General features: G+C 39.3%; 1 protein-coding gene and 1 long non-coding RNA gene across 24 annotated transcripts in view; one reads left to right on the plus strand and one right to left on the minus strand.

Annotated features, from left to right (window-relative positions):
* The window catches only part of LOC145513418 (uncharacterized), a 58,539-nt gene extending 49,517 nt beyond the window's left edge, over positions 1-9,022 (minus strand). Inside the window, exon 1 of the long non-coding RNA XR_014059376.1 lies at positions 8,821-9,022. This is a non-coding gene — a long non-coding RNA (uncharacterized LOC145513418). The remainder of the gene's footprint in view (positions 1-8,820) is intronic.
* A 29-nt stretch (positions 9,023-9,051) lies between these two features.
* Positions 9,052-14,214, plus strand: part of PCNX4 (pecanex 4) — an 84,318-nt gene continuing 79,155 nt past the window's right edge. For 20 of the 23 annotated variants that reach the window (XM_081509741.1, XM_081509734.1, XM_081509738.1 and 17 more), the window contains exon 1: positions 9,052-9,481. Coding sequence is in view for 5 of the 23 variants with exons in the window: in XM_081509745.1 (XP_081365871.1) it covers positions 9,298-9,481 (184 nt within the window). In the remaining 18 variants the exon portion in view is untranslated. Of the gene's footprint in view, positions 9,482-11,530; positions 11,571-14,214 lie in introns of all 23 variants that reach the window. The other 3 variants (XM_081509740.1, XM_081509733.1, XM_081509730.1) reach the window with 1 other exon arrangement.

Below are 14,214 nucleotides of genomic sequence, written 5' to 3' on the forward strand. Positions count from 1 at the left end.
AATTTTAAAGAAAATGTATACTGGGGAAAAGAGACATATATGAACAAAGGAAGTCTTTATAGAGTAAATGTAACTTTGGGCATATCAACATACAGAAACAAGTGGCCAAGGGATCCTGGATTGTGGAATTCAGAGTGGATGCCTCTACACTAACTGGGCCATTTAGGGGAAAAAAAATGTTTCATTTAATTTTTTTTAGTAGAGAGTATGAGTATTTACATGGTTTTACTACATGTGTTAGGAAGGGCATATATGCATTTAAAAGAAAGCTTATCTCTAAAATTTTATTCATTATTGTTTTCTGGAGAAAAAGTTATAAGGAAAAAATCCATAGTCTAGTTTTTTATAAAAACCACAAATAAAAATGATTGTTTGTTCCTTAATAAATGGTTATTTCCCTCAAGTAAATGCATCTCTTTTTTGCATGCTGCTCTTTACTGATATAGACATTTCTCACTAATTACAAAGTCTTTTAGGAGAAAAATTTCTATGTAAAAACATGAATCTAGTATTTGGCTTGAAAATTGTAGACAGAATTTTTTAATTATTGTTCTGATATTCATTTCTATACAATTTGTTTTCATTTAAACCAAGAGCCTAAAAAGCAGATCTAATAATATTTTAATGATTAGCATAAATTGTTATGTTTAAAATAATATTGCTAAAGACAAGCCATATGAAAGTTTCTTCCATTAATACCTAGTCATTGCTGGTTCAATAAAATAGGATTCCCATGTATTTTATTTTACATGTTATATACTACATATACCTTTGACATATAAGTATTTTACATCTATATCTGTATGTATACACTAATATATGTATATTTTATGTATATACTAAAATTAGGATTTTATATCTAACATTAGAAAGAAATCCTAATAATCTTGAGCATGTATTCATAAATTCAGTAAATGTTCTCATTTAGCATGAAATGAACTAACTTTAAGGATTCCTATTGATATAAACACCAAAATGGTCAATATTCTAGGCAGTCTCTGGTTATAAGAGCTCAAAATTTATCAGTATACCAAATGACTTATTGTAATTTTTAACTGTACTATAACACTAAAAACTAATATAGCTTTTCTCCCTATGAAAGCATCATTGCTGTAATTTATTCACAGAAACTAGCAACTATATTTTTTAATTATTCTCTGGATAAAAGTGTTATTATAAAAACAAAAATTCACTGTGCCAGTTTTCTAGTTATATAGCAGCTTGATGGGTTTGAGGGAAGGTAGAGTGGGTATGTTTGATTGTCAGTTTTTTTTTGTTTGCTGGCTATTTTATTATTTTAAGATTATCAAAGCTACACATATTGATAAAAAATATATTACCAGCACAAGAGTAATGTTAAAAAGTAAAAGTCCTCTTCCTATCAAACCCCAGTTAGCCTCTTTAGAGGTTGAATTCTATCAAAGTTTCCTATGTGTCTATTAAAGGTAAGTATATACAAAGCATGCTCATGTATACATTTAGTTTTTATATAAGATCACAGTAATTTTAAAATATTTTACTTAGTAGAAGTTGGACATGCTAAAAATGTACATTCTTTTAAATTTATTTAAAAATATCCCCTATTTAAGAATGTTTTGCATTTTGCTATTGCAAATGTTCTAAGTACATCTTCGTACAAATATCGCTACATACTTAGGTGAGATATCTGTAAAGGAAGATATCTGTAAGGTATTTCTATAGGTAAAACTTCTATCAAAGGGAACTGCATTTAAAATTTTGCTTGATAGAGCCAAGTTTCAAATGTACTTCTAAAATGCCATCCCACCAAAGTTGATTATTGTTGATATTGTTATTTATATTTGATGTACAATTGTGTTTGCCAAATGTGGTTTCATTTCCCCTAAATTATTTATCTGTGAGTAACCTCCAATTTTCATGTTTTAAATATGAAGAGGGCATATTTTAAACCTGAAGAGGGCATCACAATGCAAGCTCTAGGAAATAATTCTAACCAGTGGACATTTCCATTCAACAGCAATAGTATGAGTCTGGAGACACTATGAGAGGGTATATAAGTTTTCCTCTACCCTTACGCAAATTATACCCAACTCTCCCCCACTGTCACATTCTTACTTAATTACAACTACAAATGAAAATTTTATCAGAGAGTTTATTTACTGCATTTCCTTATACTCTATTCATTCTAGGGAATTGAAAATAATGTTCACACAATTCTAAACAATTGGTTCACTTATAAGCAAAGAAGTTAGCAAGCAAATGCCAGGAAAAGGACACTTATTTGAGGCTACCAACTTCAGTTCTAGCTTTAGAAATTAATATTACTAATAATAAGACATTGTATTCTTGGTAAAACTGTCAATAGAAGAGGTTAACTAATGTTCCAAACTTAATACAGGAGACTAGGGATAAAGATTTTGAAATCTGCACAGTCAACTCTTAATTATATCTGCCAAAATATAGGAAAATCATTATTAATTCATGTGGCATGTAATTTAATTTTTATAAAGAGTCAAATTGTAAATATGCCCAATATTGTAAATATGTCAGTATTTACAGAGTTTGGTTACTCTTAAAACTTGATCTTTCAGTGAAGTTATATTCACAAACTTTTACAAAACGTAACAACTTCAAAACACTTTTAAATACTTCAATTTAGTGATTTTTCAGGCTACCAAAAATTGTTCTCTTTTTAAATGACTCTAAAATAAGTTCCAGTGGTGATAGCTTTTTAAAATAATATTGAAAAGTTCTAAAATTTAAAAAATCTAAGCTATGAAGTTACTGATGTGAAATAATTAAATTTAAAAACTGTGCAATAAAATTCAACATTCTTCATCAAAACCAAAACCTGAGAAATTTTATCTATTCACCCTACACTTCTCACAGGAATTACTGTTAAGATTTTCAGAACTATAATTTAAAATGCATTGTCTTTTATAACAAAGCATAAAACCAATTAATGGCAAAGTTATGATTACATTACATATTATTTGATGATTCTACTTATAAATACTTATGTGGTCTGAGACTTTTTTCTATAACAAAGGAAGTTTCAGTAGGAAACTGCAATTAACAATTGGTTACTCCCTGTCTTTAATGTCACCTAACCCACATGCCTGTAAATACGCCAGAACATTAAAATTTCTACCGATCACATAAACCCATTCACTTAGCCTTTGTATACATTTACATGCGTATCATTACCTGTGATACAAAACCAATGAGATGAATTTCAACAAGCCATGTTAGGAAATCCATCATTTTATAGTCCCTTTCTTCTTCTCTCCTCATGCTTTTCTTTGCAGTCAATAATATCCAAACCTTGGCATTCTCTTCCAGTCTTGTGATTTCAATTTTATTTTAAATGTAGAATACTCCCAAATCTCTATGTCTCTATCTCTATGACCTTGCTCCCAAAGTCCAATCATATGTTTCTAACAAGACATATCTCACAAGCCTATCAATCACATGTCTCAAAATGGATTATCTTCCTCTGTGCTTTACCTGAGTTGTTATTGCTATTTAGTTGCTATTGCTATTTAGTTGCTACTCTTTGGCAACCCCTGAGCTGCAGCACACCAGGCTTCCCTGTCCCTCACTATCTCCCTGAGTTTGCTCAAACTCATTTCCATTGAGTCAGTGATGCCATCCAATCGTCTCATCCTCTGTTGCCCCCTTCTCTGGCCTTCAATCTTTCCCAGCATCAGGGTCTTTTCCAAAGAGTCGGCTCTTCCCATCAGGTGGCCAGAGTATTGGAGATTCAGCTTCTGCATCTGTCCTTCTGATGAATATTCAGGACTGATTTCCTTTAGGATGGACTGTTTGGATCTCCTTGCTGTCCAAGGGTGAAGAAGGAACTGGCAACCCACTCCAGTACTCTTGCCTGGAAAATCCCATGGAAGGAGGAGCCTGGTGGGCTACAGTCCATGGGGTCGCTAAGAGTTGGACACGACTGAGCAATTTCACTTTCACCTTTCACTTTCATGCATTGGAGAAAGAAATGGCAACCCACTCCAGTGTTCTTGCCCGGAGACTCCCAGGGACGGGGGAGCCTGGTGGGCTGCTATCTATGGGGTCACACAGATTGGACATGACTGAAGCGACTTAGCAGCAGCAGCAGAAGCATGTGGGTCATAACTTTTCTTCCAAGGAGCAAGGGTCTTTTAATTTCATGGCTGCAAAAACCATCTGCAGTGATTTTGGAGTCCAGAAAAACAAAGCCAGCCACTGTTTCCACTGTTTCCCCATCTATTTGCCATGAAGTGATGGGACCGGATGCCATGATCTTAGTTTTCTGAATGTTGAGTTTCATGCCAACTTTTTCACTCTCCTCTTTCACTTTCATCAAGAGGCTCTTTAGTTCCTCTTCACTTTCTGCCATAAGGGTCATGTCATCTGCATATTTGAAGTTTTTGATATTTCTCCCAGCAATCTTGATTCCAGCTTGTGCCTCATCCAGCCTGGCATTTCACATGATGTACTCTGCATGTAAGTTAAATAATCAGGGTGACAATAAAGGAGCCTTGATGTACTCCTTTCCTGGTTTGGAACCAGTCTGTTGTTCCATGTCCAGTTCTAACTGTTGCTTCTTGACCTGCATATAGATTTCTCAGGAGACAGATAAGGTGGTCTGGTATTCCCATCCCTTTAAGAATTTTTCAGTTTGTTGTGATCCACACAATCAAAGGATTTAGCATAGTCAATGAACCAGAAGTAGACTTTTTTCTGGAACTCTCTTGCTTTTTCGATGATCCAATGGATGTTGGCAATTTATCTCTGGTTCTCTGTTTTTTCTAAATCCAGCTTGAACATCTGGAAGTTCATGGTTCATATACTGTTGAAGCCTGGCTTGGAGAATTTTGAGCATTACTTTGCTAGTGTGTGAGATGAGTGCAATTGTGTGGTAGTTTGAACATTCTTTGGCATTGCCTTTCTTTGATATTGAAACGAAGAATTTTCCAGTCCTATGGCCACTACTGAGTTTTCCAAATTTGCTGGCATATTGAGTGCAACACTTTCACAGCATCATCCTTCAGGATTTGAAATAGCTCAACTGGAATTCCATCACCTCCACTAGCTTTCTCATAGTGATGCTTTGTAAGGCCCATTTGACTTCATATTCCAGGATGTCTGGCTCTAGGTGAGTGATCACACCATCGTGGTTATCTGGGTCATGAAGATTTTTTTGTATACTTCTGTGTATTCTTGCCACCTCTTCTTAATATCTTATGGTTCTGTTAGGTCCATACCGTTTCTGTCCTTTATTGTGCCCATCTTTGCATGAAATGTTACCTTGGTATCTTGAATTTTCTTGAAGAGATCTCTACTCTTTCCTATTCTATTGTTTTGCTCTATTTCTTTGCACTGATCACTGAGGAAGGCTTTGTTACCTCTCCTTGCTATTCTTTGGAACTCTGCATTCAGATGGGTATATCTTTCCTTTTCTCCTTTGCCTTTCCCTTCTCTTCTTTTCTCAGCTATTTGTAAGGCCTTCTTAGACAACCATTTTTCGTTTTTGCATTTCTTTTTCTTGGGGATGGTCTTTATCACTGCCTTCTATACAATGTCACAAACCTCTATCCATAGTTCTTCAAGCACTCCGTCTATCAGATCTAATCCCTTGAATCTATTTGTCACTTCCACTGTATAATCATAAGGGATTTTATTTAGGTCATACCTGAATGATCTAGTGGCTTTCCCTACTTTCTTCAGTTTAAGTCTGAATTTGGCAATAAAGCGTTCATGATCTGAACCACAGTCAGCTTTGAGTTGGAGGTAGGTAGTAAATTAAATAACAAGTTTTGTTTATATAGATTTCTCTGCCTGTCTCTAATGATAAGGATGTTTTTCTACTTTCTAGTACAGGGAGGGTACCTTTAAAATGGGAGCTTTAGTTCCTAGTTTCAGGGACACTGAGAGGAGGTTCAAAGGTCCCTCTGGCACCCACCACTCCTTTAGTAACTTTAATTCAAAATAATCAATGTGACACTGAGGCATATTTTGAGGCGGCCTGCCCAAAGTCCCAGTAGTTTTAACTCAAGTTTCTGGATCCCAGAGCATCTACTCTTAACCACTCTATACTGACTTCCTAGAAGTAGCTGATGTGCTTCAAAGATGCTTAATGTGGTACTGTGACCCATGATGACTGAGGTTATATCTTCCCCAAAAGATTGGAAAAGATTAGGGATGAACCAAATACATACTTCCTCTTCACAACAAACGAGGAAAAGTTCTATTTGCAAATTATATCCTTGAAAGCAAGTATGTATGTTATTGAAATGGGAATCCAAGTTCTTGCCCTCAGATCCGAAGAATGGAATCCACAAACACTCACAGTAGCAAGTGAATAGGATTTTTTAAAGAGAAAGAAAATACAAAGCTCTCAGCATAGACATTGAGAGGGGGTAAGGAGTCCCCCACAAGGCCAGACTTAACAGCAGTTTTTATATCCTTCCTTAAATCATGTTATTTCTAACCAATCAATTTAAAGGTCAAGATACTTAACAACTTCCTGACTTCTCTTTATACTCCAGTAGGGAAACAATGGAATCAGTGACAGACTTTATTTTGGGGGGCTCTAAAATCACTGCAGATGGTGACTGCAGCCATGAATTAAAAGATGCTTGCTCCTTGGAAGAAAAGCTATGACCAACCTAGGCAGCATATTATAAAGCAGAGACATTACTTTCTCTACAAAGGTCCTGGAGTCAAAGCTATGGTTTTTCCAGTAGTCATGTATGGATGTAAGAGTTGGACCATAAAGAAAGCTGAGCGCCAAAGAATTGATATTTTTGAGCTGTGGTGTCGAAGACTCTTGAGAGTCGCTTGGACTGCAAGGAGCTCCAACCAGTCAGTCCTAAAGAAAATCAGTCCTGAATCGTCATTGGAAGGCCTGATGCTGAAGCTGAAACTCCAATACTTTGGCCACCTGATGAGAAGAACTGACTCATTGGAAAAGACCCTGATGCTGGGAAAGATTTAAGGCAGGAGGAGAAAGATATAACAGAGAATGAGATGGTTGGATGACATCACCGACTCAATGGACATGAGTCTGCGCAAGCTCTAGAAGTTCATGATAGGGAAGCCTGGTGTGCTGCAGTCCATGGAGTGACAAAGAGTCATGCAGGACTGAGCAACTGAACTGATCCTTGGATTAAGTCACCACTCTTTCATGCCCCCTGGCCATTTTACAATGGACCAGATGTATGGGCTTAAGATTAACGATCACCAGTTATTTTCCCTCAGGCATAGGAACAGAAGCTAATTACTGCCTTCCCTGTGACTCAGCTAGTAAAGAATCCACTTGCAATGTGGGAGACCTGGGTTCCGATCCCTGGGTTGGGAAGGTTCCCTGGAGAAGGGAACTGGCTACCCACTCCAGTATTCTGGCCTGGAGAATTCCATGGATGGTATAGTCTATGGGGTCGCAAAGAGTCCAACACGACTGAGTGATTTCACTTTCACTTTCCCTGGATCTGGGTGCTGATAATTGACCAGACCAAAGACACATTCCAGAAATTCAGGACAACGGAGTGGGATGTTTACTGAAAAAAAGTCCAGAGGTCTCAGAGTTCTACACTGACTGCCTAGTAATTTCTACCTCATTATCGCCATGGATGGTGCAAAGGGTTTTCTTCCACATGCTTTCAATAAACTACACTTTTCCTCTAGATAGATTTGTATCTTATTTTTTATTAGCCTCGGCTTTCTTTTCAGTTCAGTCGCTCAGTCCTGTCCGACTTTGCCACTCCATGGACTGCAGCACGCCAGGCTTCCCCATCCATCACCAACTCCAGAGCTTGCTCAAATTCATGTCCACAGAGTTGGTGATGCCATCCAAACATCTCGTCTTCTGTCCTCTCCTCCTCCTGCCTTCAATCTTTCCCAGCATCAGGGTGTTTTCCAATGAGTCAGTTCTTTGCATCAGGTGGCTTTCTTTTAATTAACACCAAAAGGTTTCCCCCATTATGGTCCGAAATCCTAAGCACTTAAGAACTAAGCCATTACTTTCAGTAAAACCAGGAAAGAAACAAAAAAGGATGCATTCATAGTTCTGAGATAAGGAGATCCGAACAGACAGTCCTTAAGCCAATCAGGAGTCTCTGTATATGCAAAACTGATTATCAATGCGGGCGGGGGAGGAAGGAGAGGAGACATGGCTACCTAGAGACCTACAAATTGGCTTTAAGTTCAGGCTTTAAGTTACCTGATTTCCCTGGTGGCTCAGATGGTAAAGCGTCTGTCTACAATGTGGGAGACACGGGTTCGATCCCTGGGTCGGGAAGATCCCCTGGAGAAGGAAATGGCAGCCCACTCCACTACTGTTGCCTGGAAAATCCTATGGACGGAGGAGCCTGGTAGGCTACAATCCATGGGGTCACAAAGAGTCGGACATGACTGAGTGACTCCACTAAATCCTCCAGAGACCAATTTAAAGAGCTCAGGGATCACCTCCCAAGCTCTTAACTTGCAACTTGGAAGGTGTCCAAAACTTACGGAAGCAGTGAAACTTGGTGGAATATGTAGGCAGTCGTGATGGGCATGTTTTAACTTTCAAACTACCAAAACTGGGGACTTCAAGGCCACCCTGTAAAGACTCCCGGACCAAAAATTACTACCACTAATAATAGTCCGCAACTGCTTTTTCAAAAAGATAGAAGACGGTAACTTTGACTTACTTTATTAATAAACAGATACCTTGGTGGCATGTTTCACTTATAGGTATTTTGGTTCCTAGTATTTAAAATGCTGTCACAAATCCACTCGGGGGAAAAATGCAATGAAGGGGCGACAGCGAACACGTATATGTATGAAGTATCACTTAAACGCATTTATTACCGTCAGTGTATTGGGTGGCGACGGCCAAAGTGCGGCTGTGGCGGGACTCTAAGCGGTTGGAGTCTCACTACACCCAGACTCGTCAGTCAGATCACTAGGTGCTACACGCTCTCAAAATGGCGCCGGCTCTCAAACTCGCTCTATCCGCCTGAGCGCTCTACTCTCCGAAGGAACGTCGCGTCACCAGGGCAACGACGCTCTTGCGTAGCGGCGCGACGCGGGTGAAAGTTCAGGGCTTGAGCGGCGATTCCCCACCGCCGCTCCTGGGCCCTAGCCCACGCAAGTCCCACGGTGCCGGGTCACGCGAGCGTTGGCCCAGACCTGGAGCGATCCGAGCGCGCCTCTCCCCGCACTCGGCCTTGCCTGGCCAGGCTGAGGAGACGTAACCTCAGACCGAGGGGCGGGGCGAACCGAGCGCGCGCCCGCCCCCGAGGTCCGTTCTGCCCCTGGGGGCGCCTGCTGGAGTTGACGTTAGCCATGGAAACGAGGTGCAGGTCGCGACGCCACCGCGGTGAGCTGGTTGCCGTGGCCGCCCCAGTTCCTCTGCCTCGGCGTTCGGACCGCAGGCAGCCTTCCGGCGGGAGCGCGCACCCCGGGTATACCTGCAAAAGTGCCGTCACTGGGATGTCTTCGCCTCGCCTCTTCCCTCAGGTGACTCCAGGTACGTTAGATCCCTGATACCCACCTGGGCACTTCTTGGCCGCCTTAATTTCCAAGCCTGTGCAGAGTGATGATTGCATTTTTTAAGACATGCGATGAGCTCTGTCTGTAGAGTTCATCAATCTGGTGTGCTTTTAACTTTCTTTCGTAAAGCTTCTTTAGACTGTTGGGTTTTAGTATTTTATTTCTAAGAGACACTTGCGAAATGGAAAATGGCCCTTTCAGTCTTGGTTTAGGAATGGGCTTGTTATCCAAATAAAGATTACGAACTATGGCCCTTACTACTGTACTAATTTTCTCCACTTTTGCCCTAAATCAGTCAAATAATGGACTCCTGAACAGGAACAACTCTTTCCCCACCGATCTGCACTGTCTCTCCACAATCCTGTCTTTATCAAGGACCAATATTTACTTCAGTGAAGTCTACTCCACCAGAAGTTATTTATCAGGCCTCTGAATTGCTTTTTTTCTCTTATTCAGCTGTATAATCTTAGGTGGATTTTTTTCTCATTCCCGCAATTAGGGCAGAGCCCATCCTTTATATTATTGGATGTCTACCATCACCAAATCTCCACATCTTTATCATAGCATCCAAAGCCAGTTCAGACGTTGCCATTTTAGTCGTTTAATTGTTTGGACACCTGAGCATCACTTTATTTAATTTCCGACTTAAAGGACTGCCTACTAGTTATTAGCTGCCACAGAAAGTACCAGATGGGGGACCTTTTCTGTTTCTTTTTCTTTTGTAAGAACTGTATTGAAATTAAAATTCACATTCCATACAATTCAAATTTAAAAGATTTCATCACACCCCAAAAAGCTGTGTATCCTTTAGCAGCCATTCTCCCTGCCCTCCAATCTTCACTGTCCCCACCAGCCCTAGGCAAACCCTAATCTGTTTTCTGTCCTTATAGATTTGCTCATCCTGGACGTTTCATATAAATGGGATTGTACAGTATGTGGCCTTTTGTGATTGGCTTCTTCCACTTAGCATTCTGTTTTCAGGGTTCATTCATGTTGTATTAATAGTGTGCATCAGTATTTCACTGTTGTTTGTAGTCTATTAAGATTCCAATGTATGGATATATCTGGAGAAGGAAATGGCAGCCCACTCCAGTGTTCTTGCCTGGAGAATCCCATGGACAGAGGAGCCTGGCAGGCTGCAGTCCATGGGGTCGCAGGGAGTCGGACACAACTGAAGCAACTGGATATTCACCTATGGATATATCACGTTTTATTTCATCTGTTGATGGCCATTTATGTTGTTTCCATTTTGGGTTATTAATATTTCTTCTGTGAATGTTCACGTACAAATACTTGTGTAGACTAATATTTTCGTGTCTCATGGGTAAGTACCTAGGAATGAAACTGCTAGATCATATGGTGTGTGTTAGTCACTCAGTTGTGTCCGACTCGTTGAGACCCCATGAACTGTGGCCTGCCACGCTTCTCTGTCCATGGAATTCTCCAGGCAAGAATACTGGAGTGGAATATGATAACTCTATGTTTAGCCTTTTAAGGAACTGCCAGACTGTTTCCAAAGCAGCTGCTCCATTTTACATTATCACTTGAGGGTTCTGATTTCTCTATAACTTTGGTAGTACTTGTTATTGTCTGTCTTTTAGATAGCCAGTCAAATGGATTTGAAGATATCTCATTGTGATTTTGGTTTGCACTTCCCCAGTGAGTAATGTTGTTGAACATCATTTCGTATGCTTATGTTGGCCATTTGTATATTATCTATGGAGAAATGTCTATTTAGAGCTTTTGCTCAGTTTTAAATTATTTGTATTTTCATTAAGTTGTAAGACATTTTTCTATATTGTCATTATAAGTCCCATAACGAATATATAATTTGCAGAAATTTTCTCCCATTCTGTGAATGGTTTTTGCATTTTTTCCATTACCTTTTACTTTTTATTTTATTTTACTTTTTTTTAATTGGGTTATGGTTGCTTTATACTGCTGTGTCAGTTTCTGCTGTACAGCAAAGTGCATCGTCCATACATATACATATGCCTCCTCTTTTTTGGATTTCCTTCCCATTTAGGTCACCACAGAACACAGAGCAGAGTTCCCTGTGCCATACAGTAGGTTCTCATTTGTTATCTATTTTATATATAGCAGTGTATATATATGAATCCCAGTCTCCCTATTCATCCTACCCCCACCCCTGCCTTGTTTTCACTTTCTTGATGGTGAGAACCTTTTCTTTTAGACACTCTCCCCTCTTGTGTGTGTTTGTCTTATCAAGTAGTCCTACCTGCCATTGCCATGCTGGCTTAGGTAACAAAAGCTTCCTATTTCGACATTTGTAGATTTCTCTCAGGCCTACCCTTCTCTGAAAACCCCTTTTCCAAATTTATCCTTCTGATTCTCAAGTCACACACAAAAAACCCCCAAAACTTCCATTTCATATGTCAGTAGCTTGACGTGATTGAAAAACTCTTGGATGTAGGCCATTTTGTTTCTTTTCCTAATATGAAGTTGTTGTTTTTTTAATTGAAGGATAATTGCTTTACAGAATTTTGTTGTTTTCTGTCAAACCTCAACATGAATCAGCCATATGTATACATATATCCCCTCCCTTTTCAACCTCCCTCCCATCTCCCTCCCCATCCCCCACCCCCACCAGGTTGATACAGAGCCCCTGAGCCCCTGTTTGAGTTTCCTGAGCCATACAGCAAATTCCTGTTGGCTCTCTGTTTTACATATGGTAATGTAAGTTTCCATGTTGCTGTTTCCATACATCTCACCCTCTCCTCCCCTCTCCCCATGTCCATAAGTCTATTCTCTATGTCTGTTTCTCCATTGTTGCCCTGTAAATAAATTCTTCAGAACCATTTTTCTAGATTCTGTATATGGACGTTAGAAGACAATATTTATCTTTCTCTTTCTGACCCACTTCACTCTGTATAATAGGTTCTAGGTTCATCCACCTCATCAGAACTGACTCAAATGCCTTCCTTTTTATGGCTGAGTAATATTCCATTGTGTATATGTACCACAGCTTCTTCATCCATTCATCTGTCAATGGGCATCTAGGTTGCTTCCATAGTCTAGCTATTGTAAATAGTGCTGCAGTGAACAATGGGATACATGTGTCTTTTTCAATCCTGGTTTCCTCAGGTTATATGCCTAGGAGTGGGATTGCTGGGTCATATGGTGATTTTATTCCTAGTTTTTTAAGGAATCTCCATACTGTCTTCCATAGTGGCTGTATCAGTTTACATTCCCACCAACAGGGCAAGAGTGTTCCCTTTTCTCCACACCCTCTCCAGCATTTATTGCTTGTAGACTTTTTGATGATGGCCATTTTGATCGGTTTGAGGTGATATCTCATTGTGGTTTTGATTTGCATTTCTCTGATAATGAGCGATATTGAACATCTTTTCATGTGTTTGTTAGCCATCTGTATGTCTTCTTTGGAGAAATGTCTGTTTAGGTCTTTTTCCCACTTTTTGATTGGATTGTTTGTTTTCCTGGTATTGTATGAGCTGCTTGTATATTTTGGAAATTAATCCTTTGTCAGTTGGTTCATTTGCTATTATTTTCTCCTATTCCAAGGGTTGTCTTTTCACCTTGCTTATAATTTCCTTTGCTGTGCAAAAGCTTTTAAGTTTAATCAGGTCCCACTTGTTTACTTTTGTTTTTATTTCCATTACTCTAGGAGATGGGTCATAGAGGATCTTGCTTTGATTTATGTCATCAAGTGCTCTGCCTATGTTTTCCTCTAAGAGTTTTATAGTTTCTGGCCTTACATTTAGGTCATTAATCCATTTTGAGTTTATCTTTGTGTATGGTGTTAGTTCAGTTCAGTTTAGTCGCTCAGTCATGTCTGACTCTTTGTGACCCCATGAACCACAGCAAGCCAGGCCTCCTTGTCCATCACTAACTCCCTAAGTCCACCCAAACCCATGTCCATTGAGTCGGTGATGGTGTTAGGAAGTGTTCCAATTTCATTCTTCTACATGTAGCTGTCCAGTTTTCCCAGAACCATTTATTTAAGAGGCTGTCTTCACCCCATTGTATATTCTTGCCTCTTTTGTCAAAAATAAGGTACCCATAGGTGCATGGGTTTATTTCTGGGCTTTCTGTCTTGTTCCATTGGTCTGTATGTCTGTTTTTGTGCCAGTACCCTACTGTCTTGATAACTGTAGCTTTGTAGTATAATCTGAAGTCAGGAAGGTGGATTCCTCCAGCTGCATTCTTCTTTCTCAAGACTTCTTTGGCTATTCTGGGTCTTTTGTGTTTCCATATGAATTGTGAAATTTTTTGTTGTAGTTCTGTGAAAAATGCCAGTGGTAATTTGATAGGGATCACATTGAATCGGTAGATTGCACTTGGTAGTATAGTTGTTTTCACAAAATTGATTCTTCGTACCCAGGAACGTGAAATACCTCTCCATCTGTTTATGTTGTCTTTGATTTCTTTCATCAGTGTCTTATAATTTTCTGTGTACTGTTCTTTTTCCTAACATGAGGTTTTTTGTTTTCCAAATTAGTAAAAGTGATGATGCTTAGAAAAGTAGAACTTTTGTATATTTCCTTTCATATTTAAAAAATAATTTAATTTGTTTATTTTGGCTGTGCTGGGTTTTTCTTGCTGCACAGGCTTTTCTCTAGTTGCAGAGAGCTGGGGAAACTCTCAAGTTGTGGTGCACAGGCTTCTCATTGCAGTGACTTCTCTTGTTGTGGAGCACAAGCTCTAGGGTGCCCAGGTTTTAGTAGTTGC

This window comes from Giraffa tippelskirchi, chromosome 7, assembly GCF_054371585.1.
Source record: "Giraffa tippelskirchi isolate mGirTip1 chromosome 7, T2T-mGirTip1v1.2.pri, whole genome shotgun sequence".
Taxonomy (NCBI): domain Eukaryota; kingdom Metazoa; phylum Chordata; class Mammalia; order Artiodactyla; family Giraffidae; genus Giraffa; species Giraffa tippelskirchi.